Source organism: Schistocerca nitens, chromosome 1 (genome assembly GCF_023898315.1).
Source record: "Schistocerca nitens isolate TAMUIC-IGC-003100 chromosome 1, iqSchNite1.1, whole genome shotgun sequence".
Taxonomy (NCBI): domain Eukaryota; kingdom Metazoa; phylum Arthropoda; class Insecta; order Orthoptera; family Acrididae; genus Schistocerca; species Schistocerca nitens.
The window spans coordinates 758,387,220-758,415,002 of record NC_064614.1 but is presented as its reverse complement, the minus strand read 5'-3'; the positions used below and the strand labels follow the sequence as shown (position 1 = coordinate 758,415,002).

Here is a 27,783-nt window from a genome sequence, read left to right as displayed (position 1 = left end):
GCAGCCGGCAAACAGTGGGCACTGGTGGCTGCCAAGTCAAGTCTGCTGACCCACAATAAAATGACCCTCAATGGCTTCACAAGAAAGAAAGTAATGATAGAACCAAACATCATGATCACTAATGAAGCAAAGTCTCTATGCCTGTCGACTGAATTTCTGTCCAAATTCTCAATGCCACTACTAACTTCCTTTACATTTACTCCAACAAAGTATAACAATAAAATGATGTTTGGATCTATATAAAAAAAGGGTCTGAAGAATGTGTTGGGGGTTACTGGACATTCTCTGTGTGTCACCTCCGAGATCCTCTGCCTGGAGGACTGCTGCTAACTGCAAGCTGACTGCTCACTGCCACACCTGTGCCTGGAGCCACCAATCTACAAAGCCACTTCCTCAGCTACTGGGCGTAGGCTATGCTGACAATTCCTGACACTCAAGCTGATCTTGATTCCCCATAGTACATGTAACCCTATACCATCGCCATCCCAACAATAAAAAGCATCTCAAAACAGAAAACAGTACTCATTACTCACTAAGAAACAGATTTTGTGGGTATTACATCTGCCAGTGTATTCTGTTACATGACCTGTTTAAACCTGAAGCCAAGTCAGTGTATACCTTGAGAAAATACGCTCTTCCGCCAGAGACTGTAACTCCTCTTTCACCATCCATTCCATCAATCATGTAGATTAGGTCAACATGAGACAACTTCTTGCGGTCAGTACAATTCCCAACAACTTTATCGACTGGATTCTCATCCTTGAAGGAAACAAAATATATATATATATATAATTCATTAATATACCAAATTTTAAATCTATTTTAAACATATTCCAAAATGCTTTATTTACTGATCAATACTGGCAGTTAATTAAACATTTTTAGTACTTCAGATGAAATCAAAATAAGGGAAATTTACAAACTCTGATAACACAAAAACATTGTGAGGTACATTAATTACAGATGGAAGGGGTACCTTGTGGTGTTGCCAAAAGCTTCCTCCAACCACAAAAAGGGAAAGGCAATTCAAAATGATGAAGCTATTTTTGGGAGAAAGCAATCACATAGCTAACTTGTAGTAGTCATTGGTGCTCATGTTTACTAATGGCAGACAACATAGTGCGCTTGTGCACGGTACACCGCAAATGTTGGAATGCACCACCACGTCAAACTGGTAGCAGCCAGAAAACACAAACTGCCTGCAATGTGTGGATACTTCTTTTTCTGTTTTTGGTTATGTCTCACAATGACAGGTTTCATTCATGATATAGTGGAGATGCTGAGTCGCAGACAGGCACAACAAAAAGATTCTCACAATTAAAGCTTTTGTCAACAATTGAACACACACACACACACACACACACACACACACACACACACACACACACACACACAGGCACACTCGTTTGCAAATGCAACTCGCACAAACAAGTATAGTCTCAGGCAACTGAAACCACACTGCGAGCAGCAACACCAGTGCATGATAAGAGTGGCAACTGAGTGGGGGTAATGAGTAGGCTAGGGCGGGGAGGGCGAGGGATAGTACGGTGGGGGTGGCGGACACTGAAGTGCTGCATGTTAGACAGAGGGAAGGGGAGAAGTACGGAGGGGGGGAAGTAGCTGAAAATGACAGAAATAAAAAGATTAGGTGTGATGGTGGAATGAGGGCTGTGTAGTGTAGGAATGGCAACAGGGAAGGGACTGGATGGGTGAGGACAACAACTAATGAAGGTTGAGGCCAGGAGGGTTACGGAAGCGTAGGATGTATTGCAGAGAAAGTTCCCACCGGCGCAATTCAGAAAAGCTGGTGTTGGTGGGAAGGATCCAAATGGCACATGCTGTGAAGCAGTCATTGAAATGAAGGATATCATGTTTGGCAGCATGTTCAGCAACATGGTGGCCCATTTGTTTCTTGGCCGCAGTTTGTCGGTGGCCAATCATGAGGACAGACAGCTTGCTGGTTGCCATTCCTACATGCAGCAGAGAAGTTGCAGCTTAGCTTGTAGATTACATGGCTGGTTTCACATGTAGCCCTGCCTTTGTTGGGATAGGTGGTGTTAGTGATCAGACTGGAGTAGGTGGTGGTGGGAAGATGTATGGGACAGGTTTTGCATTTAGGTCTATTGTGAGAATCTTTTTGTTGTGCCTATCTGACACTCAGCACCTCCGCTACATGGTGAGTAGCAACTTTCCTTTCATAATACTCTTACATTCCATCCTAGAAAAACCATTGTCTGTTTTTCATTCATGTCACACACGGTGAAATAGTTATTAATGAATTTGTTTTAATTATGGGATATTTACTGGCTTCAACAGAAATGTGGGGGCTAGTTATCTGCTTTGACGCATGACATAGCTGTACTGTAGTGTGTGATGTCATGGCTGCTGGCATATTTGAAATGGATTGTGTCTGAAGAAGGCATTTTGTAGTATTTGTGGCACTCCTTGGTGTTGAATTTCAACATTTCAGATTTGCTTTTGTGTACTGTCAGTGTGTGATAGGACTGATGTAGTGGTGATTGTTAGGTATTTTATACTACTTGTGTGCTTTGTAGTGGAATTGTGGGTTTGGAGCTTTGTTAGTAGTTGTGTTGGTAGTTATTGGCTACAGATTTATTTTCAGGTTTCATGGTGTTAGTTCACTGTGTTGTTAACAATTGAAGATCTAGGTTTTCCTTTTTATTTGTTTTGATGAGGAAATTCACTAGTATATTGTTGTATGTGCAGTGGCTGGTGATTTGGCAACAAAGATAAAGATCCTCCAATTGTATGGACTTGTGGTTGTGAAGATCAAGTGCAGAGTTTGGGAGAAATTTACGAAGTTAATCAAAGTTGCGTCTTTGTGCCAGTCTAGATTTACATTTTGGCTGGTAAACACCTTACACATTTTCTTTTTATATTTTGGTAAGAAGTACGGTGTGTGTGTGTGTAACTTACACAAAGGACTGTTTTGTTCCTACAATGAAACTGATGTTAACGAAATTTTTTGATGAATTTTCATGATGTGTTATCAGCCACAGTTAACAATGACTGATCAAGACTGACAGGTTTTGTGGATATAATTCTAGCTATTTTGTTCAAGTTAGATTTTTGTTAATAGTTAGAGAAGCAAGTTTGAACAAGCTGTGGTTTCTTCATATCCTGAACTTAATTATATCTATATAAGTGAAGTGAAGTGAAGTTTTCTATACTAGTCTTTGGATCAAGTTGTGGTTTGGGGTATTAGGAAATTTGCCTGAGTTACACAGATGAATTTTTGATACTAGCTTTTGGAGAACTATATTGTGGACTTCATTTGAGCTATCTAGCTCAAGCGAAGCTTTCGACACCAGCTTCTCGAGCAAGTTGTGGGATCATGGTCTTCATTTGATGTTTATTTCATTTCTCCATGCCAAAAACCATTGAATCCCCACAGCTGTCCCACTAGTTTCATGTTGTTCTTAAAATTATTTCGGTTTACATTCTGTAATGGGATTGTTTTTGTCTGTTCACATCTTATGTGTGACATCATTGCAGCCATACTGCACAAGGCCAAAATGGCAGTGTCCACTATTTGATCCACGTCAAAGCAGTCACCTGGTATCAAACACTTCACTCATTCTCTTGGCTGTACTGAAAGACACACACACAGTTGGGTTGGAAGGAGATAAATTTATTTGCTATTTATTTGCTATAAGCATAGCAAATGGTGTTAACAAGTTGAAAAAATTATTACATCTGATGTTTACTAAGGGTCATCCACCTAAGCATTAATTTATGGGTTGCTGCCATCTATCTGTCACAGCAAAAAACATATTTCGCCCAACAATACAATCTGCATGCACTCGACCATGAGTATTTCAAAGCTGTTGTCACACCTGAAACAAAGTTACTACTTTACTTCAATCAAAAGATGATCATCTCATTATCACCAGCTTCTAGTCTATAATTTTAATTCTTATGATCACTCACAGCGGAATTACCACGACATTCTTCAGGATAAGTTTGTGGAAGGCCCTCACCAACTTTTATTACAATTTGCATTAAATGCATTACAATTTGATTTGAAAGACAATATGAAGTGAATGAGTAAATACATTCTGAACTACACTCATATACAAAGCCTCTGAAAAAGTCTATGATTTCATCAAATAATTTTATCTTTTACACTCACCTCATCGTTGCTAATGTGTACTGAGCTGTGTAGAATGTTGCCAACCTCCCTTAATGCTGCATTTCTCTTCATTTCAGTGGACTGGATTTCGTCCTGCTTTTCTTGGATTTTCTTTTCATAAATCTCACGCAGACTTTTAAGCTGAGTAACAGTCAAATTTCTAGCACCATCTATAGTGATACTGTTCAGACCATCAATAATTTCCTGTGGCAGGTCACAATTATCACCTTGATTCTCACGTGCCTGAAACAAAACAAATGAACATGGTAGCACATGATTCTGTAACGTTTAAGTATGTGGAGGGAGGGAGGGGGAGGACTAGAGGAGCGGGGGGGGGGGGGCGGGGGGGGGGGGGGAGAGGCAGAGGAGGCTGTGAATGGACATAAAAAACCTTCAGTGGTAGAGAAACGAAACCTTAACATGGAGGAATAACCTTCAGGAATTTCAAAGTATACAAAAGCATGGATGACACTATATAAACCAAGGGTCTTGAAACACACTGAAGATATACTGGATGGACAAAATTAACTAATGTTAGTTGCATCACCCCGTAGTTGAGATTTTGGAATAATGGACACACATTATGCTATAAAAATTTGTGGTAGGAGCTTTGATTGCAGACACCATGGAAGGGCAGAGGAAGAAAATTATGTCTACTGAAGACAGGAAGGAACATCAGAGTGGAGTATGAAAGTAAAACAACAACAGGTTGAAACTTGAAGACAGGCAACGATCAAATAATATGCTGCAGATTTCATGTCATGAGGATGATGTTATTGTGAATGCAAAGCTTGCAACAACAAAATTTTAGTTTTCAATTAATAACAAATCACATATTAGACAACATTTTCACTGTTGCACAGCAACACATTGCTGCCTGTGCAAAGCAATTTCATTCATTTTTTTAAGTGATGAATCTGGAATTACATTTCAATGTCAATTCTACAAGAATTTCAACATGGGCTGAGAAGGGCGGGTTTCCATAATACAATTTTATTATGGAAAAGAAATTTCAGAAAAACAGGTTCAGCTCTAGAGTGAAAGTCAACTGTTCATCCATTATTATTCAGAACACCAGAAAACATTAGTGAGTAACACATGCTGCGGAGGTTTGTCAGTGTCAGCCAGCTCATACACACTTCTGCTATTGCAGTATAAGGCAAATACTTGACATATTTACACTGTCATTCATACAAAATGACTTTACTCCAGCAACTAAACATTTGAAATTTCACAAATGCATAATATTTTCAGACACTGGGTTGAATTCTCGTGATGGGTGACAAAGCTTGTTCCCATTTAGCTGTTTATGCTAACAATCAAACTTTCAGTGTTGTATATCCACAAAAAAATTATTTTTTGAAAATATAATAAAGTGTATAGATAAAAAAATCTACTCACCAAGCAGTAGCTGGAGAACACACATGTGGGAGGTGTTTAACTCTGCAAGCTGTCATAGCCAGTGGCTCCTCCTCCTGGCAAAAGAGTTCAAGGGGAATGAGGAGTGATGAAGGATGAAGGAAAAGGATTGGTGAGATTTAGGATAATAAGTCTGCCCTGACCCGAAGTTCTGGGTAACTTTTCCAAACCCTACCCCTTTTCCTAAACCTCACCAGTCCTTTTCTTTCAGCCCTCTTCCTTTGTCTTCAACTCTTCTGATGGAAGAAGAAGCCACTGGCTCCAGAAGCTTTGCAAACTTTAATACCTTTTACATGTGTGTTTTCCTGCTGTCGCTTGGTGAGTAGATTTTTTACCTACGCAATTGTATTATAAACTTCCACTGTTGGTTAGATAAAACCTTGAATGTAAATATGAAGATCTTCACAGTGACAGTATGGAGTTGGGGGAAGTATGTGATTGGCCCATATTTCTCTGAGGTGAATGTTGAATAAACAATTATGGTGACTGCAGAATGTCATCCACCACTGCTTGAAAATTTCCTGGTATCTGAACTAAGATGACACCAAAATAGCAATCAAATGTGATTCCAACAATATGGAGAAACAATTCACACTGACAGCATTGTTATGAATTCCTTGACGGTTAAATTCCCTGGCCACATAAATTCTCAAACAGTGACATTGCTTGGTATGTGGATTCCTCAGACGAGAGAGCATGTAATTCTTTTTGTATAAATACCTTAAATTTAGCATTTCACACATACTGAACAAACTTGAAGGTACCACCTCCCCAGAAATCTCTACCATACCAAAACAAGTGTTAGGATGTGTTTATGACAGCTTGGGAAGACTACATCACGGGTGCACAGTGAGATACTATCACTATTTAGATTATGTCATTTTCAAAATGTAATACTTTGTTTTATATTCTTATTTTTATCGCTCTTTAATGGTACATGAACCTCAAGAAGTCGTAGCAATAAACATGTGACAAATTTGTGTAATAAAAGAGGCATCATAAATTAAAATTGTTGGATCTTTCGCTGGACCCTATGTTACTGAAAATCATAATGAATATTCTTCAGCTTTGTGAGAATCTTACAAGCAATATAATTTTATTTTATGACGAACAGTGCAAATATTCTGCCAACAGATTGTGATTATGTCGGACTCTGAGCTGGATCCAACCTCCGGGGACTGTTAGTCCCGTAGCATCATTCGAGGGCTTTGTGCTGCTTGGAAGGAAGAAACGAGCCTTGACAAGTCGAAGCTTTGAGTTGCAACATGAGGAATGTTGAGCAGAGAGCACTGTCTGGGGAGGATCTCTAAATCTGAGGCTGAGTATGGCACATGTTTCTAACTTTGCATAACTGTTATATGAACATATCATATAGTTTATTCATTTAATATTATACTGCCATTTTCTTAATCTCTTACTGAAAGGACAGCTATGGCCAGTGTAAAATTACCAAGAAAACTCTGCTACAACATTTTTTTTTAACTAAGATTCTTCCATTCTAAGAGATGCACTAAATCTTTGTGCCTTTTCCAATGTCATTTATATGCCTTCTGCACTACTCATAAAACTACAGAAAACTACATTACTAAAAATCTAAAAGATTACAGTAATGATATTAGATCTACGTAAAACCTCAAACATTGCATAATGTAGCAGATACATGAGAACTTAAATTACAACAAAGGATTCTGTAATAAACAGGATAAGGGAAAAGCAACACACAGAACATTATTAGAGAGTCAGACTTTCTCTGCAGGTTACTTCTGCAACAGAGACCACCAACGAATAGCACAAGACCTTAAACAAACACATTACTCTTCCTTTTACACTGAATAGCTGAAGTACCTCTTCATATTCTGTACTGTGGTTAATGTTAGAAATGTCTGACTCTTACCTGACTCTCCACTCCACCTTAAACATGTTTTACAACTACTGTCTGCACTGTCAAGGAAATCAATCACACTTGAAGAAAGCCCAGTAAATTGTGGTGTACCACAACTTTAACTTATAAGGAGACAGCATAAATAGCAAGTTGTATTTTAACTGTCTTAATTGATTTCTGTTAGTTTCTGATATGAACTATGTAAACTGCAAACATCGTCTTACAGAATGTATGCTTGTGCACTCCAATTTTTGTGACTCCTCACTTACAGACTTGACTTTGTCAGTCTTGCTCAGCATTATATATCCATCCTTTTTAAAATAAAAAATTCACTCAACTATCACAGCCTCGTATTTCACTTACTCTCTCATTAATTAGTTTGAGTTTGTTTCATACAGTATCATTTCAGCATTCCCCCCCCCCCTTCCTCCCCACATGATCACTTGTCTGCTATTCCTCCTACTTTCTACAAATACCAATAGTAGCCTCCTTCCAATAACATTGTTGTTGTGATCTGCAATCTGAAGACTGGTTTGATGCAGCTCTATATAACACACTATCCTGAGCATGCCTCTTCATCTCTGAATAATACTGCAACATACATCATTCTGAATCTGCTAAGTTTATTCATCTCTTGGTCTCCCTCTACATCCCCCCCCCCCCCACACACACACACACTTCTCTCAAATACTAAATTGGTGATCCCCTGATACCCTTTCGAATGATCCATTCTTTGGTCAAACTGTACCACATATTTCTTGTCTTCCCAATTCTATTCAGTACTTCCCCCCCCCCCCCTAATTCTATTCAGTACTTCCCCATTAGTTGCTTGATCAGCCCATCTAATCTTCAGCATTCTTCTGTAGCACCACATCTCAAAAACTTCTATTCTTTTTTATCTAAAATGTTTATTGTCCATGTTTCACTTCTGCACATGGCTGCACTCCAGAAAAATACTTTCAGAAAAGACTTCCTAACACTCAAATTTATATTTGATGTTGACAGATTTCTCCTCTTCAGAAATTTTTTCTTGCCATTTCCACTCTACATTTTATATCCTCTGTACTTCTGCCATCATCAGTTATTTTGCTGCCCACATAACAAAACTCATCTACTACTTTAAGTGCCTCATTTCCTAATCTAATTCCCTCAATGTCAGCTGATTTGACTACATTCCATTATCCTTATTTTGCTTTTGTTACTGTTCATCTTATATCCTATTTTCAAAACACTGTCCATTCTGTTCAACTGCTCTTCCAAGTCCTTTGCTGTGTCTAACAGAATCATAATGTCATCAGCAAGCCTCAAAGTTTTTATTTCTTCTTCCTTAATTTTAATTCCTACTCCAAATTTTCCTTTGGTTTCCTTTATTGTTTGTTCAATGTACAGACTGAATAACATCAAAGATAGGCTACAACCCTGTCTCACTCCCTTCTCAACCACTGCTTTCCTTTCATGCCCCTCGATTCTTATTACTGCCATCTGGTTTCATCCAAGTTGTAAATAGCCTTTTGCTCCTTGTATTTTACCATTGTTACCTTCAGACTTTCAAAGAGAGTATTCCAGTCAGAATTGTCAAACACTTTCTCTAAGTCCACGAGTGCTCTAAATGCAGGTGAGCCTTTCAAACAATGGCAAATCCAGGACCGAACGTAACAATATTATGAAAAGGACAGTTGCTGCTATCATATAGCGAGATGCTGAGTTGCACATAGGTACAACAAAAAGACTGTCACAAAATATGGCCAAAAAGACCTCTGTCAAAAATAGACCACACACACACACACACACACACACACACACACATGCGCGCGCGACCACATTCTGTCGCAGCTGAAGCCACACTAGTCATCAGCATCATAGTGTGCCACTAGTGTGGCTTCAGCTACCACAGATACTGGTAATGGGTGTGAGTTGCACTTGTTTGTGTGTGTGTGTGTGTGTGTGTGTGTGTGTGTGAATACCTCACATAATAATAGCAGCTGAGTATGTTGGTATCAGGTCTTATCATCACTGTATTTTTCTAAAGTTTCTCAAGTACAAGTCTTGCTGTTTATTAATATACTTAACCAAAATGTCTGTGCATCCTTTAATTTAAAGATTTATGCCAGTACCATTTCAGCAGTATATATATATTTTGCCGATATTTTCTTACAATATTGTTATTCAGTACATCTATTTTCTTCAGAGGATGTATCGATGGACATCAATTCTCTGTCTATACTAAATTTAGGTTCCCCTCATATTTACACTGTATCCAGAATTTCTGTCAGAGACAACTTTAAAGTGGCATATTTTGTATATTCGTATTCTGTTTAGCTACGAATTTAAACAGAATATATCATTTTTGTTTGTTTGCAGGAACATGTCTGCAGTTCTGATAAACATTGAAATTCCCAAGCCACGGCACAGAAGCATGCTGCTAGAGAAGCCAAAACAAAATGGTGCACAGTCCAATGATAAAGCAAAGTATGAGGTCTGTTCAAAGAATTTCAGAACATGTATAATTTCACGCTGGTGGTGTGTTGGAGCTAAATGCTGTTGGCATACCTGCACAAGCCTGTGTTTAATGTGTAACTGCTGAAAGTTTCACTGTTGTAAGTTTGTTAGATATATTTCAGTGCTGTATTGAGCAGAATGTTGTGTTGCACAGTTTGTGAATTTTGAGGTGGCAGAGTTAGAAGAGCAACACATCTGCATTAAATTTTGCACAGAACACCAGAAAACATTTACAGACACACACCAAATGGTTCAGGAAGCCTCAAGTGACGAACACTTAAGCTGTACTCGGTGTTAGAAATGGTTCACGAGGTTTAAAAATGGCCAGACAGAAGTTAAAGATGACCCTGGTACATGATGCCCTATGACACCCACCAACGATGCTCTTGTCAGGAACATCAATGAAACTGTGCATGCCAATCAAAGACTGACTGTCCAAGAGATTTCAAAAGAATGTAATGTTTCAGTTGGATCATATTATGAAATCCTGACACAGAATCTTGGAATGGAAGTTCGTCCTACAGTTTATGAACCAAAGTCAGAAAGACCTTGCCTTGCAATCTGTGAAGATATTTTGGATTGTGCAAATGAGAATGAAATGTTTCTTAAGGAAACCATAACTGGTGATGAGACATGGGTCGATATGTTGAGACCAATGAGTTGGGAGAGGTTCTCAAAGACCAAAAAATGCTCATCAGGTAGGGTCAAATGTCAACACCATGCCAATAGTTTTCTTTGACTTTCAAGAATTAGTTCAACATGAATTCATGGCACAGGAACAAACTGTTAACAACTATCAGGATGTGCTGCAATGCCTGCGTGAAATGTGAGAAGGAAACGGCGTGCAATGTGGTGAGACAATTCATGGTTCTTGCTTCACGATACAGCACCCGCACACAAAAAACAAAATCACTGTGCTGCCTTAACCTCTGTATTTTCTAGACCTGGCCCCTGTGAAATTTATCTCATTTCCAAAGTTGAAAACCCTGTTGAAAGACTGAAAATTAGAAATGATATATGAGATAAAAGAAAATACGCAGACAGCACGTTTCGCACGATTCAGCAAGGAGCACACCAAGAGTGCTTCCGGAAATGGAAACGTCATTGGGGGCAGTGTATCGATTGTGGAGAGAGTATTTTAAAGAAGACCAAGCAAGATCAGTTAAATATAAGTGTAGAAAAATTTTGTGGACAAACTTCCAGAATTTTTTGAACAGAGCTTGTACAGGATTGTAATTCATTTTCTACATTTGAAGGAACAATGCCGCAATAACCCATGCTAAGTTGGTGGAGGTGTAAAGCAGTAAAGCGCCATTTGGTGGTAAAGCACCATCAAATGGCACAGTAGTTAGGTGGTGCAGACACTTACAATGTTGTCACACAAGTCTAAATGATGACGAACGAAGTGGCAGACCATCTCTCTGTGAAGAACCGGTCACTATAAGAGAAGTGGAGACCTAGTGTTCGAAGAATGCTGTACCAGTATCAAAGCGCAAGTGGGAAAAAAATAAAACTCTGTCGCTGATTGGTTTTCAATATCTTGCATGATATTTTCAACTTGACACAGGTCCTGGGTTCTGCGACTGCTCACACCCAATCAAAAAGCCAAACAAACCAAGGCGACAGAGCACATGCCGCAGCTGTGAGAGGCCAATTCAGATGATCTTTTTAACTATCACCATAGATAAGTGCTAGGTGTATTACTACAAGTAAAGCAAGTAGTGGAATGTGGATTCATCACCTCCGAAAAAAGTAAACTACCAGCCATCGTAGTACAAAGTTGAAGCTGAGTGCTTCTTGGAACTGCCACTGTGCAATGCTAACAGATTGTGTGTAGGGGGCAACTGATCATAGGAGCATACTACTAAAATCTCCTGAAGAGATTATGGGAGGCTGTGAAGTCGAAGTGTCAAGGAAAGGTTTCCCAGGTGACTGCTCCACCACAACAATGCAGCACATTCTGCAAAGGACACAATCACACATGCTGATTCCTTGAGTTACCAAAGTTTGCCTCACTTCCCCATTTTCTCCTGACATCCCTACTACCTCTGTCCTTGACTGGGGGGAAAAAAAAGAAATTTACAGTTGTTAGGCTTTCCAGAATGAAGGAGTTGACTTTCAGGGTTGAATGTTTCCTTACGAGTCAAGATGCAGACTTCTACTACACAGTTTCCTGGTTGCAGCTTGATTTACTTGAGGTGATAATTAAAACTGGAAAATTACTTCATTTTGTGGCCACATTCGGTGTTATTTTTTTTTCAAAATTCAGTAATATTTTTTATGAATTTCGGTTTTTTGCCAGGTTTTGTGTTTTTTTCCTAATTCAGTGTCATTATTAATGAAATTCTGTGTTGTTATTTCTGAAATTTGCATTATTTTAGCCAAATTTACATTATTTTTTGCTAAAGTTGGTGTTATTTTTGGCTAAATTATGTCTATTGCAAAATTTAGTGGTTTTTCCAGATCCGATATAATTTTTTCCTAAATTCAGAGTTACAGTTTTTGCTAAATTCAGTGTTGTTCTTTGCCATACTTGGTGGTGTTTTTCCAAATTTGACATTGTTTTTCCTATATTCTGTGATTTTTTCCCAAATTCTGTGCTGCTTTAGCATAATTCAATGGGAGCTTTTATTTCAAATTTTAGAATTATCTTTTGCCAAATTAGGAGTTATTTTTTGCAAAATGCAGCATTTTTTCCAGATTTGATATTACTCTGCTACATTCAGTGTGTTTTTGTCAGATTCAGTGCTGTTTGTGAAGCAGTGAATGAACTGTCATTTTAAGATTATACATGTATCTTACCCTTGAGTTGATTAGGAGTCAAAATGCAGCTGTAACGTCCAATAACGGTCAGTTACAAATATAAGTAAACTGCTGTCCTCATAATTATAAGATTTTTATGTGGCAAAATTACTAACTTCACAGTATCTCTTACAAATCACAGATTTTACGTTATTTCACAAAAAACTGCTAAATCTGCATTATTTATGTTATCAATTTCACTAAATTTTTCTGTCCCTACTTATGTGATTACACCTTCTACTACTTTTGTACGTTAGACTTTGTTTAGTTAACAGTCTTCTGACTGGTTTCATGCAGCCCACCTCGAATTCCTCTCCTGTGCCAATCTTTTCATCTCCGAGTAGCACTTGCAACCTATGGCCTCAATTATTTTCTGGATATATCCCAATTTCTGTCTTCTTCAACCACCTACAGCTTCCTCTAGTACCAAGGAAGTTATTCCCTGACATCTTAACAGATGTCCTATTACCCCGACCCTTCTCTTTTTCATTGTTTTCATATATTCCTTTCCTTGATGATCCTATGGAGGACCTCCTCATTTCTTACTTTAACTATGAACAACAAACTGACGTCAGTAACCAGATGCAGTGATTTATAATACAATATAGATCACTGTAACTGTATACTCATGTAAATTTGTTTTTTATACTCTGATTTTACTGTCACAATAGATCTGGTCAAGAAATGTGTTTTCAAATATTATTAGCTATTAGCACACTCAAGCTACTGAGTAAAATAGACATCTTGGAATTATGTTAAAAAGTGTCCAGGCAGGCAGTAGCTTTGGGTCACGAGTGAGAGAGAGAGAGAGAGAGAGAGAGAGAGAGAGAGAGAGGGGGGGGGGGGGAGGGGCTCATACAGGCATGCGCACATGAATGCACAAACTGCATAAAAAACCTAAGCAATTTTCCATTTTTCCAATATGCTTGTCCACTGTTCAGCATTTTCTTTATTTGGTGGATAGTGGACTAGAGGTTGCAAAAGCAATAAAATAAATGAGGAATCAATAGCTTTCATAAATTTCAGCACTGTAGCAGAACTACCTAACAATTTACTTTACTCAGGATGTCTTATCATGTCCACGTCATTTTTGTTTCTACAAGCAGAGCTATGTGCATCATACATGAGAAGAAAAATCCCTAAAACTAGTACAAAAACAGCATACTTTTTCCGAGAGACTGAACAGCTTTGCTTTGAACACACATCTCTCCTATATTCCGGCACATCTCATACATGCAAATCACCAAGATTTTACTAACCTAATACAGTTCAAAAACCAGACGTGCAAAGAACACATGAATGCAAAGCAAAAACATTTGCTCACCTCTCTGGTTGGAAAAGCCTTACAAGCATCACCAAAGCTTGCTATATGATGATACCATCGTTGAAGATGAGGAAAGGAATCTGGAGGAGGAGAAGTAAAGGTTTTAAAAACGTATACATCATCCTGTGTTGGTATAAAACTGTAGATGTAGCTCCATTCTGACAGAATGTCATTTAGGGAGCCAAGCCCTGAGTTGCACATTTGCTGTAATTTTACTTTTTTTTCTATACTTGCATTTTTAGCATCTCCTCCTTTTACTACTCCACCTTTCTGAAATGAAAGTTCCTGTATCACATTTTAAGCAGCTTAGTATATCACCACAATATTGTAATTTTTTTGTCCAAGATAGCACTCAATGAAAACTTACAAATCAACTAAATAAAGCACATCACAAAATGCGTTAAAAATGAACAAAAGGGGAGTTAAACTGTGTTGGCAATAAATTTAAAGAAAAGGAAAAGTAATTGCTGCTGAAACAAGGACAAAACCAAAAAGAGGTGTCCATATGGGAAAAATGAGCCAAGTGCAGAAGTCACACGAGAAAGGATAAAATGCAAAATACTGTGGACAGTCAACAAGACAAAAGAAAAGGAAACGAAAACAGGAACCATAAGACGAGGAATAAAATGACATAGATATTTAATTTTTCATTCTTTCCTATATTTGTTAGATTTTTAGCAACTACATCAATGCAGGAACACACATGCATAGTTAAAATTTTATGCTGAACAAGGATTTGATCTCGAAACCTCGGTTTATTGGGATACACCTTCATTGACTGAGCTATGCATACAACTCATGACCCATCCTTACAGCTTCAATTCTGCCAGAATCTCTGTCTTACTTGCCAAATTGTGAGAATGGACTGCAAAATGTGCCTGGATAATTCACTCCATAGAGCACTACCTTTGACAGACAAATTTCTATTTTCAAGTTCCAGTCTGGCACAAACATTTAATCTCATAGCAGTTTTCAACAAAGCACACACGCACTGCTACAGTGGGAAATACTCATTGTGCATATCTGTATGAGCTTCTAATCTCTTAGGAACATTTTCACACAAATAACGATCTAATGCTAGCTGCACGTATGTATGATAGGTTAAGAAAGCATGCCAGTTGGGGCTTGAATCCAGTTCATTGCCTTTCAAACTGCACAATCAAATTATGTTCACATTTCAGTACCTTTTCATCACTGCAATCTGCCAATACTTTTTCCCCACCCAAAATTGCAATGACGCACTCTTCAACAGTGTATATACCACTATGACCAGAAAACTTAAGAAATAATTCTGATGTTCCAGACAACTTGAAAGGAGGCAAAAAATCAAAACGAGAATTGGTACCTGGAATGTTAGAACTCTGCTACAAGCAGGAAAACTAGAAAACCTTAAAAGAGAGATGGAAAAGAATCATATGGACCTCATAGGAGTTGCTGAGGTAAGATGGAATGGATGTGGAGGGTTACAGTCAGATGAATATGTATTGTACTACTCAGGAGGAGAAGCAAAAGGTATGAACGGAGCAGGAATGATTATGACAAAGGAATTGGCTAAATGTGTGGAATATGTGGACTTTGCAAATGACCTGGTTTTTGGTGTAAGGCTGAAAGGAGCACAAAAAGATTTACTGATTGTCCAGGTGTATATGCCAACTTCAGAACATGGTGACCAAATTGTAGAGGTAACGTACAATGTAATAGTGAGAATAGTGGACAAAAATTTAAAAAAATGCTGCAAATAGTAATGGGAGACTGGAACGCCATTGTGGGAAAAGGGAAAGAGGGAAACAGTAGGCAGTCATGGTCTTGGAAAGAGAAATGATAGAGATGAACGGCTAAATGACTTCTGCAGGGAAAGGCAGCTGATAGTGGCAAACATATTGTTCAAGAACCACAAGAGGAGGCTCTACACTAGGAAATCACCATGGGATAAATACAGGAACCAAATCGATTTTATGCTTGTAGAAGAAAAATACAGGAATGGAATCAAGAAGGTGCACACATTACCAGGTGCAGATATTAATAGCGACCACAACTTACTTACGGCATAAATAGAAATAAGAATGAAAAAACTGAAGAAGGTGACCATGATGAAGAAGTGGGATGTAGAGGAGATAAGATCCAACAAAGAACAAATTACAGAGAAGCTGTCACGTGAGTTTCTAAACACATTACAAGACAAAGAACCACCTGATAATGCCAACGAGTACTGGAATATGCTGAAAGAAGGAATCATTAAAGCAGTACAGCAAAATATGGGACATGTAAAAGGGAAAAGGGCAAAAAACATGGGTCACACAAGAAATGATTTCCAAGATGGAGGAGAGAAGAAAATTTTAAAACAAGAACACTGAAGATGCAATAAAGATGTACCTAAAGTTAAATAATGAATTGCAAAGAGAAACAGAGCAGGCTAGGAAAAAATGGCTAAAAGAGGAATGTGATGCAACTGAAGAACTGGAGAGGAAGGGAAGATACGACTTACTATACAATCATGGTAAAGACTATGACATGGGATCCAAACTGAGCAGGAAGTGCTACTATGGAAATTTTGAGTAAAGACGAAGAAGTAGTGTACGAAGATCGTGATAATGTCCTCCAGAGATGGGAAGAATATCTAAAAGAGCTATATGACACACATCTCAGGCAAAGTGGTAGGTACAGAAACAGGAGAAATATTAAAATGCTTGAACCAAGATGGAATAAGAGAAATATTGAGGTTATGTAATAAAACATATGACAGCGGTGAATGGCCTGAGGACTTTCTGACAACAGTAATGATTCCATTACCAAAAAAACAAGGAACCAAGAAATGCAGTGAGCACAGAACAATCAGCCTCATTTCACTTGCAGCCAAAGTGATGTTAAGAATAATTAATAAGAGACTTGAAAAAGTAATGGAGGAGAATCTTGGCAAGGAGCAGTTTGGCTTTAGATGGAATACGGGCACCAGAGATGCAATAGGGCTCCTACAAATCTTGGAAGAAAGGTTTACTGAAAAAGGGAGAGACCTATATATGTGCTTCATCGATCTAGAAAAGGTATTTGTCAATGTAGTTTGGGACAAGCTGGAAACTATAATGAGGGAAAAGAGAGTGGACTGGAAAACCAGAAGACTTGTAAACTCATTATATCTTCATAAAAAGAAGCCTCAATTGAAGTGAGAGGAGAAGGTACAAACTGGATCAGACTAGGAAAAGGAGTAAGACAAGGATGCTGTCTATTACCTACCTTCTTCAACCTCTACTTGGAAAATATGACTGACCAATGCTCATTAGATGACAAAGGAGTAGAAATTGGAGGAAGAAAAGTAGAGTGTTTGAGGTTTGCTGATGAGATGGTCCTTCTAGCCACAGGGGAAAAAAAATTACAGGATTTAGTGGACACCATTGAAACTTGTGGAAAAAATTATGGAATGAAAATTAACACACAGAAAGCAAAAGTATTGGCACTAGGAGGAAATAAAGAAATAAAAATTATGCTGAATGGAGAAGTATTAAACAGGCTCAAAATTTTAAGTATCTTGGAAGCAGGATAGACACCAACTGGAAGTGCACCACAGAAATTAAAACAAGGATAACAATGGCAAAAGAGGCATTTTATAAGAAAAGGAGAATTTTCTGCAGCACTCTGGACAGAGAACTCAAACTCAGGAGGAGACTCATAAAATGTCTTGCATGGAGTGTTCTTCTGTATGGTGCTGAAACATGGACTTTGAGGAAGAAAGACTGGAGGCTTTTGAGATGTGGACATGGCAGAGGATGGAAACAAAATAAGTTGGAGGGACAGAGTAAAAAATGAAGAGGTACTGAGAAGAGTGGGAGAGAAAAGACAGTTACTAGATGTAATAAAAAGAAGAAAAAGAAATTGGGTTGGGCATATATTAAGAAAGAATGACAGACTGATAAAAACAGTTTTAGAAGGTTATGTTGAAGAAAGGAAGCGAGGAAGGAAGAGATTTCAGATACTGGATGACGTGATGAACAGTAAAACATACAGCAGCCTTAAGAACGAAGCAATGGATTGCAGAAAATGGAGAGGCAAAGGACCTGCTAATATAGCAGAAAACTGATGATGATGATGATGATGATGATGATGATACTGCTAGAAACTAGTCTTTACTTTTCCTGTGACTAAAAGGGAATAATCTTGACATTATGTTAGTGGTAATCTAAAATCAACTGCTACTCTACAATCTTAATTTCCAACAACAAAAGACTTGCAACAAATATCTGGGAGAAGATAGTGTGCACTGAGGTGACAGAAGTCATGTTCTAATATTATTTCGGACCTCCTTTTGCCCAGCATAATTCAGCAACCCAACATAGCATGGACTCAACAAGTTGTTGAAAGTCTCCTGCAGAAATACTCAGCCGTACTGCCTCTATAGCCTTCCATAATTGCGAAGGTGTCGCCAGTGCAAGATTTTGTGCACAAACTGACCTCTGAATTAAGTCCTTTAAATGTTCGATGGGATTCATGTCAGGCTATCTGGTTGGCCAAATCATTACCTCGAACTGTCCACAATGTTCTCCAAACCAGTCATGAACAACTGTGGCCTGGGACATGTTGCATTGTCATCCATAGCATGAAGTCCATGAATGGCTGCAAATGGTTTCCAGGTAGCTGAACATAACCACTTCCAGTCAATGATCAGATCATTTGGACCACAGGAGCTAGTCTGTTCAAGTAAACACAGCCCATACCAATATGGAGCCACCATCATCAGCTTGGAAAGTGCTTTGTTGACAAATTGGATCCATAGTCTCGTGGGGCCTGCACCACACTTGAACAATAAAATGGTTCAAATGGCTCTGAGCACTATGGGACTCAACTGCTGAGGTCATTAGTCCCCTAGAACTTAGAACTAGTTAAACCTAACTAACCTAAGGACATCACAAACATCCATGCCCGAGGCAGGATTCGAACCTGTGACCGTAGCGGTCTTGCGGTTCCAGACTGCAGCGCCTTTAACCGCACGGCCACTTCGGCCGGCACTTGAACAATACCATCAGCTATTACCAACTGATATCCTTGGCACACACTGGATATTTGAATACTGAATTCTCTGATAATTTCCGAAATGGATGTCCCATATGTCTAGCCCCAACTACCATTCCACGTCCAAAGTCTGTTAATTACCATTGTGCAGTCACGTCGGAAACCTTTCCACATGAATCACCTGATTACAAATGACAGATCAGTCAATGCACTGCCGTTTTATACCTTGTGTTTTAAAACTTCTCTCACCACTGAGGAGCTGGAGATATGATTTCAGGCATGTGAAACTTGCCTTGAACTACTCTCATAATTAAAAGCAAAAATGAATGCTGCTGTTTTCTACAGGCGCCCATATATTGTTATGATCTTCATGTTTACCATTCCTTTCCTTCAACACTTCAATTTTAATAGCTACTGATTATCAACAATTGGGTTCACGTAACCTGCAGCCAGCGAAACACTAGCTGCCCTTCCTGGAGGCTCTATATTAATATCTTATAAGAGTATTACCTCTGAAACATGGCATTACAATGAAAATACTTTTCTATAATTATTCAGAATGAGTTTGCAATGTTAAGTCATATAACTTACCAAAATCATCTAATAATGCCTTTCTAAGAGACTGAAGCTGCTAATACTATTGTTTATGGGACCTATAGCTTGAAAACTACAATACAAGAATCTTTGTGTATTGTTTAGTTTTCTCATAACTTTGTGGTAGAACAATAGTTAACAATTGTTACAATATTTGGAATCATGAATACACCATAGTTATGCTGCTTTTGTCTATTTTCATTTTGCAATATATTCACTCTGTGAAATAACTAAATGATTGAGTACATGAATGGCAGGAGTATAATTCTGAAGAGGAGAGATGCACAAATGGTTTATTTTCACTATTACAGGTTTATTTCTGAACAAACAGCAATGGTGAAATGCTTCGTTAGACTGATATGCTTGTATTTGTGACATGTCGAGTCACTGCTAGTGTAGAGACCGACCATTAAAGTCTGATGGGTGCTACAAAATGTGTCCCAGTGCTCGATTGATTTTCAAATAATGAGATTGTAGAGCCTCTGTGCAAGGCTGTCCACTTTCATTTACTTCAAATGACCATTCTCATTTATAACTACTCACTGACAAGAAATCCTAATTCAACCTTATCAATCAATGCAGTTTTGTCTGTAGAGAGGGTAGAATAGGAAGCACTTATACAAATTTAATGCGCAATATAGCTGCATCATTGATCATGTGGACCAAAATCCTACATGGTGGAAATGCTTACTTACTGTCAACTGCAATGCCTTTCTGACAATAGTACAAGACAGGTATGATGTGTCTTTCACAGTTTGGTATAACACGAGGATTTGTCATTAACGATTATTTGCTTTTTACTGCAGACAATGTTGGTCACCACAGACCTCGTTAAGTGGTTGATATGATGTCCTGATTGTAGCCTACATTGATATTCTGTGTATATACTTGACTGACCAAGCTCCCAGTCCTTGCAGTCACAAAAGTGAACAATATTGGCAATACAGTTCAATCCCATATCACGCTGCACAATAAATCAGCTGTTAAACTAATGAATGGAATATTCGAGAGTAATTTTCAAACATGCAAATTTGTAGTAACTAACAAACAGCCTCGCCACTTCCACAGGAATCTGAATTTTTGTCAAATAACCTTTATTGCCTGTAAGAGCAATCCTCCTCATGCAGTTGCATGTATTCTGAATTAAATTATTTTCCTAACATGCCCACTGCACCAACAAAATCTGAGCAAGAATCGCCATGGCCAAAGCTGCTTTCAACAAGAAGAGGACTCTGCTGACCAGCAAGTTGAGTTTGGCATTGAGGAAAAAACTGATAAAGTGCTACATTTGGAGCATTGCACTGTATGGAGCAGAGACTTGGACCATGAGAAAGAAGGAGAAAAAATACTTAGAGAGCTTTGAAATGTGGGGCTGGAGGAGAATGGAAAAGATCAAGTGGACAGATCGCATAAAAAATGACGATATGCTGCGAAGAGTAGGAGAGAAGTATTCTGCGTACAATTCTTCAGAGAAAGGCCAACTGGACTGGACATGTACTTAGACACAAGGGACTCATACATGATGTCATCGAAGGGAAACTCAGAGGAAGACATGAAAGATGGAAGGAGATACAACAGACCGAAGGAAGAAGCTGAAGACAGGGAACAGTGGAATCAGAAATTCTCCGTACGAAGACATGGACCTGCCACTAGGCAGAATACTACATAATAATAATAATAATAATAATAATATGTTTACAGCAGCACTAGTTTAAAGAAATATAACAAAAGAATTACTTTTAAACTTTTTGTTTGGTTACTTCTAATTTAATTTTCAACTGTACTAGTGTATCAACGATAATTAAATTTTCGGCTGTTACCATCTTACATCAAACATTCTTCAAGCAAGGAATAAAACTGCTGGACGTATGTGTGGTAGAAAAGGGAATTTTGGGGGAAAAACTGGGGAGTTTTTATGCAGCTTGGGGTAATTTTCAGACAGCATATTGCGAATGATCATACAACATAAATTTGATGTATTTCAAGCAAAAAGTGTCAAGTTGCAAAAAATGCCACAAGTGAAATCAAGTAAAGTAAATCCTACTCATAGGACCAGCTGATAGGAGCGACAGCAAAAGTGAATGAATCTCCCAATGTATCAGAAGTGCTGCCACGAAATATGGACTAAAAGAGGACTTGTTTTATTCTCACTTCAAAGGACAAGAGGACAGTCAACCAAAGTTTGTGGTATCACCTGCCTGCCGTGACCTGTGATGTAAATGTATGTTGTATGACGTCATGGTGGTGCAGGCAATTCGAACTGGACCTTGCCAAGTTGAGCTATGTAGTGACGCTCTGTAATGTGCAAAGTTTATGTTTCTAAGTTGTTTGTCAGGTATGTTAGCAATTCATTTGATTGACATGGTGAGTGCTGTGTGTGAGCATAATATGAAAGAGTTTGTGGCAGTGCGTTATTTTGATATTGGCAGTTGTGACAAATGGATTTGTTTTCATGTTTGGAATTATTAAGGCTGTATGATGCATATGGTCAGATACTTACATTCTGTTTCTTGCTAGTTACAGATATGATAACTATGTTCACCAGTAGGTCCTTGCATATGGCTATAGCGAACAATATGTTGACAGCCATTAATTTTCAGCAGTTATTTGGTCTCACTGCCAACTACATGAAATGAGATTGAACTAAGTGGCTGCATCTTGGACCACATACAAGTGTATGTGGCATTGTTGATGGGTTAACATATGGCTGTCTATCCAGAACGGGTTACTGATTTGAGCTTTCTAGGCTGGCCATTCGAAAGATTATGTTACTGATATTTTATTATTGTCCATCTACTGAGTTTTGTTCTCACAAGCCAGACATAAGCAACCATCCGGTGTTAGATTGGTTTTTGTTTTGTCAGGAAGAGTGTTCAAAATTTTATGAACTGTAGGGGAAAGTGTAGAGGTGGGGAGGTTGTTGAAACCAATGACTCTGCACTTGGAAAACAAAAGTTTGGGAAGGGGAATCATCTTATGGGTAATCAGACGTTTTCTGGGTGGTGGAGAGAGGGACAAAAAATTGGGTTTAACTGAGGATTATACAACTCTTGCGTCAGGTTAATTTTTTTCATATAAAGGTTCAGGGAATAGTGGGTATCAGCATTTAATAGCGAGATACAGTGTTGAAATTCAGGACTATCATACTGGGGCTTGTACAATAACATAGATAGGTATTGAGGGTTATGAAATCTGTAACAGGGAGGGGGAAGAGATGCTTTTCATCTGCACTCTCATTTTAGATGAGTATGGCAGGAGGAAGAGTGTCCCAGATAATTTTTGTCCTTAATGTTGTTACGTGAATAGTCTTTGGGGTGTGGGTTTTGTTGATGTTTGGGCAGTTGGGGAGGGGGGGGGGGGGGGAGCACCTAGTAAAGTTACATTTTCGATTTTAGCTATGTGAGCCTGTTTCGATTTAGTCATACTGCTGACTTTGCTTTAGTTATAATAATCAAGTGAAATGCTAGATAAGCCTACCAGATTTGTAGACGTGTGTACGGTTTTGATGACTTTGCGCTACAGTGTGTAGATCAGGTGAAATTCTCACACCATGTGTTGGTGTTACGTCCGGGTTCGTGCACTTCACTTAAGCAATATAGGTCAAGTGAAATTTCCGCCACAGAGTTTTGGGTTTGTGTGTGAGATCATGGTACCATGGACTTACTTAGAGTTACATAGGTCAAGCGGAATTCTTGATACTACTGTTAGCTTTTTCAGGTTCTTTGCAGTTTTCTTGACTGCTGAGGATGTAATTTGCTTGATTTTAGCATCAGTATTTGTTTTCATGTCTATATTATTAGGATTGTCATACATTTAGTTTGTCCTCCCCATAACCCCCTAATTCATGCGGGTTGCCAGCCCATTGATCATGGTCACTAAAATGTATGGTTAGCTATGGGTTGAGGTAGCAAAAGAAATGAAAGACACTATAAAAACGTATGTGACTGAGCACAATACTCATATTCCTTTTAGCAGTAACAGACCAGAAGAATGGCATGATTTGACAGTGAGTACAGAGTCCTTACAGCAAACTAGAAGGTGTGTGTCAAATGATCCATTCATAATTTACAGCTTTTACCATCTGGTGAAAGACACAATGAAGTGACTTGGTGTAAAAGATGTCCAAAATGTTTTAACAATCCTGATTAAACCCGTTTCTGTCTAGATCCATCTGAAATTAAAGAAAGATATGATGGAAGAAGATTTCTTAAGTGGTTAGGAATGTGGAAGTGTTTGCAAAAACCTTCCAATTCCTGGAGCAATCAGGACAGTCTTCCTGGCAGATTAAAACTGTGTACCGGACCGAGACTCGAACTCGGGACCTTTGCCTTTCACGGGCAAATGCTCTACCACTGATCTACTCATGCACGACTCACGACCTGTCCCCACAGCTTCAATTTTGCCAGTACCTCGTCTCCTACCTCCCAAACTTCACACAAGCTCTTCTGCGAAGCTTGCAGAATGACACACAGTTTTAATCTGCAAGAAGTTTCATATCAGCACTCACCCCAATGCAGAGTGAAAATGTCATTCAGGACAGAGTTGGCTGAATCGTTGCATGTGAAATCCACTGAGGATGATGAACAGCACCACAGTAATGTCAGAAAGTATAACAAGATATTGAAGTTTAAAAATGAGAAACTGATGTTCCAAAATACTATTTCTGTTTTTAAAAGTTCATATCTTTTAAAGCTCAGTGTTTTGTAATTCTGTGATAAATACCACAATATACACCATGTGATCAAAAGTATCCAGACATCTGGACCCTGAAAATGACTTACAAGTCTGTGGCGCCCACCATAACACCAACGCCTCCGAATTTTACTGTTGGCACTACACATGCTGGCAGATGACATTCACCGGACATCTGCCATACACACACCCTGCCATCAGATCGCCTCATTGTGTACCGTGATCCGTCGTTCCACACAACGTTTTTTCACTATTCAATCGTCCAATGATTATGCTCCTTACACCAAGCGAAGCATCGTTTGGCATTTTCTGGCGTGATGTGTGGCTTATGAGCAGCAGCTTAACCATTAAATCCAAGTTTTCTCATCTCACACCTAACTGTCATAGTACTTGCAGTGGATCCTGATGCAGTTTGGGATTCTTGTGCGACAGTCTGGATAGACGTGTGCCTATTACACATTATGACCCTCTCCAGCTGTCGGTGGTCTCTGTCAGTCAACAGAGGAGGCCAGCCTGTACGCTTTTGTGCTGAACGTGTCCCTTCACATTTCCACTTCACTATCACATCAGAAACAGTGAACCTAGGGATGTTTAGGAGCGTGGAAATCTCGCATACACTAATATGACACCCAATCACTTGACCATGTTTGAAGTCTGTGAGTTCCACGGAGCACTGCATTCTGCTCTCTCACGATGTCAAATGACTACTGAGGTCGCTGATAGGGAGTACCTGCTCACCCCAGTTATGTAGTGAACCCTCTTGCATTTTTTTGCAGTTCATGTACACTATACACACATAATGTGCATCAAAATATGTTTCCTGAATTGACCTTGAAGTTTTAACAATATGGACGGGATAGACTGCTACATACCACATACAGGAGGCGGTGAATCCCACACAGACACATTGAAAGAGTACTAGAGCTTTTGGACAAAGTCCTTCCTCAGAAGGAGAACTATCACATACTCACATGACAACAACTCACTCACACATGGTTACTGTCTCCATGCACTACGGCAAGACTCCAAACAATTGGCAGTCAGGCCTGAGAACTTGGAGAAGGTAGTCGTGTGTTTGTGGGTTGTCTGACAGTTCTACTTCTAAGAAATAAATATTTCTGATTTTTCTTTACACTGTACCTGTCTACAACTTAATGCCTCCTCTATGTGGTGAATAGCAGTCTATTCTTTCCATATTATTGTTACTCCACTGTAGAGCTTCCACTGTTAGATTTTACCTTGTAGTTTTGGTTTTTATGATGAAAAGTACATTTAGATACAAACATAAAAATTAGGCTACACTATGGGTTACTCTATTGCCACAACCACTATCTGGCATCCATATTTGTTGGCTTTGCCAACTCGCAACAAGATTGTCATCTTTCAACTTAACCTGGACACTGGGCTTTGCTATAGAACAGCCTTTCACCACAACCATGGCTGCAATAGATTTTATTTTATTTTTCTTATTTGTTAGGAGGGGGTGTCCAGTACCCCACCTAGCCTCAATTTGTAGTGAAAGGTGCTATGTAAAACATTCAAATCACCTGATAATGACTTTGCAAAATGTCCAAACAATCTGTAAAACAACCAAGCAGGAAAAATTCAATTAAAGAAAACTATAAGAGCACTGTACACTTATTATAAATTGACCAAGTGAGTGGAACTGTTAAGACATTGGTTCCATTTACAGGATAAATTCTCATATTCCAAAGAGGCCTCCTGATGCAGGTTTTCCTAACTTATTTCAGGCAAATGTTGGGATAACTTGTTCAACAAGGCCATGGCAGACCACCTGTAACCTCCTTGTGACTTTTGTTTTTGCTTTTACTAATCTTTAAAATCCAGACCATGAAATGCTCCTTGGATGAATAAAGCTCCATACTTTTACTGTAGGAACCACACTCAACCTATATAAACACTATGCACTCACAACAGAATATTCTGGTGTAATTGAAACAGCATGTCTAACACTAGTTTACTTGGCACAGCTTACAGAAGAAAAATGACTGTAGGGGTTGTCATGATAAATATCGCTGAAATTCATCTCTCACTATCTCTCTAAATAAAGGTTTCTATCTTCATCAGCATAACTTGTTTTTTTATCTTTCTGCATAGATAGACTAAGGCATGTTGCAAAACTTCTTGCCTCTTTCCAGCTGAAATAATTATGTTTCTGACAATTCACACAGTAAACAAAACGCTCCATTATTTCCAGTGGTCTAAATCAAAAACAGTGGTGACGAATGTATAAGGCCGACATGGAGACAGTATACTTGTAGTTACATTTAACAAATTTTCTCTGTATTATTTACCTTCATTTTCTCGCCTATTACTTTGTTGCACAGATTTTTCTGTTTATTCAGGTTATCCAACTGATGACGCACTGAAAAAAATGGGGAAAATGTTTATTAACAAAATTAGGCACTCTAAGGACACGGAAATGGGGAGTACTTTGCAGTTTTAATGCTACACAAAATGACTGCTCTTTACCACCAACTAAACACGAGTATGTATTGGGGAAATGTTTCTCGCAAAGAAGCGAGACCCGTATGTTAGGGAACATTATTGATAAAAGGCCGTTTTTGGCTATTTAACACATGGTCATACAGTTACCGCAACCACATTGATTTCAACGACAGTTACGGTGAGTGCACAAGCAACATAGTTCTAAATGTTCTACAGTATTAAACATATCGCACTTACACTGTCTCCATTCTGTATCTTTCTTTACAACTTCATCAACAAGCCCGACGTCTTTAAATCTGTTCGCTTGATTTTTTTTAATTTTCTCGACATCGCCGCCTTTTTCAGGCCTGAAAAGATCTAAATCTAACACCATTATTCGTATTTAATAAATTACTGTGAAATAAATAACCTAGACAGATCCGTCAACAATCACAAAAATTACGTCAACTGACACGAAAACACCATGCGGCAAGTTAGTCAACACAGATTCAAGCCACGCAGCTTGCAGCTCCAAGCACCGGCGTGCTCAAAGATAACACACGACATGGTACGTACTACGTATAGAAATCAGAAATCACTGGCTGCAGGGAATTTGGTTTCCTACTTTTTTTGGACCAAATGACAGCATTATAGTATATCGATTTCAAATAATTATGAAGTTGTCAGTTGTATTCAATAACAGCAGGAAAATTGTAAGCTATAGAGGCGTGGTGGCTAATAGGTGTGCAGACGCCGAGGGGGAGAGGGCATAATTTTTGTGGGTGCTTGGCGGACCTATTTCAGATATTTATTTCACAATAATTCATTAAATACTAAAATATGGTTTGAGAATTAACCAGGAGAGGTACGTGGTTTCTCCTCCTCCTCTATTCCTATCTTCTGCCAACAATATAAGATTTTACTCCGGCTAGCGACTGTAAATACACGCCCATGTCAGAGCGCTATTTA

The 27,783-nt window shown here is 38.7% G+C and overlaps 1 protein-coding gene across 3 annotated transcripts in view; it reads right to left on the bottom strand.

The window, feature by feature from the left end:
* The window catches only part of LOC126260924 (serine--tRNA ligase, cytoplasmic), a 66,087-nt gene extending 38,740 nt beyond the window's left edge, over window positions 1–27,347 (bottom strand). Inside the window, exons 1-5 of one of the 3 annotated variants that reach the window (XM_049958428.1) lie at window positions 27,073–27,347; window positions 26,682–26,752; window positions 14,080–14,349; window positions 4,154–4,396; window positions 619–759 (exon numbers count right to left, since the gene is read on the bottom strand). In XM_049958428.1, coding sequence (XP_049814385.1) covers window positions 619–759; window positions 4,154–4,396; window positions 14,080–14,349; window positions 26,682–26,752; window positions 27,073–27,208 — 861 coding nt within the window. In that variant the 5' untranslated portion in view covers window positions 27,209–27,347. The remainder of the gene's footprint in view (window positions 1–618; window positions 760–4,153; window positions 4,397–14,079; window positions 14,350–26,681; window positions 26,753–27,072) is intronic. The other 2 variants (XM_049958419.1, XM_049958436.1) reach the window with 2 other exon arrangements.
* Window positions 27,348–27,783: the final 436 nt, after the last annotated feature.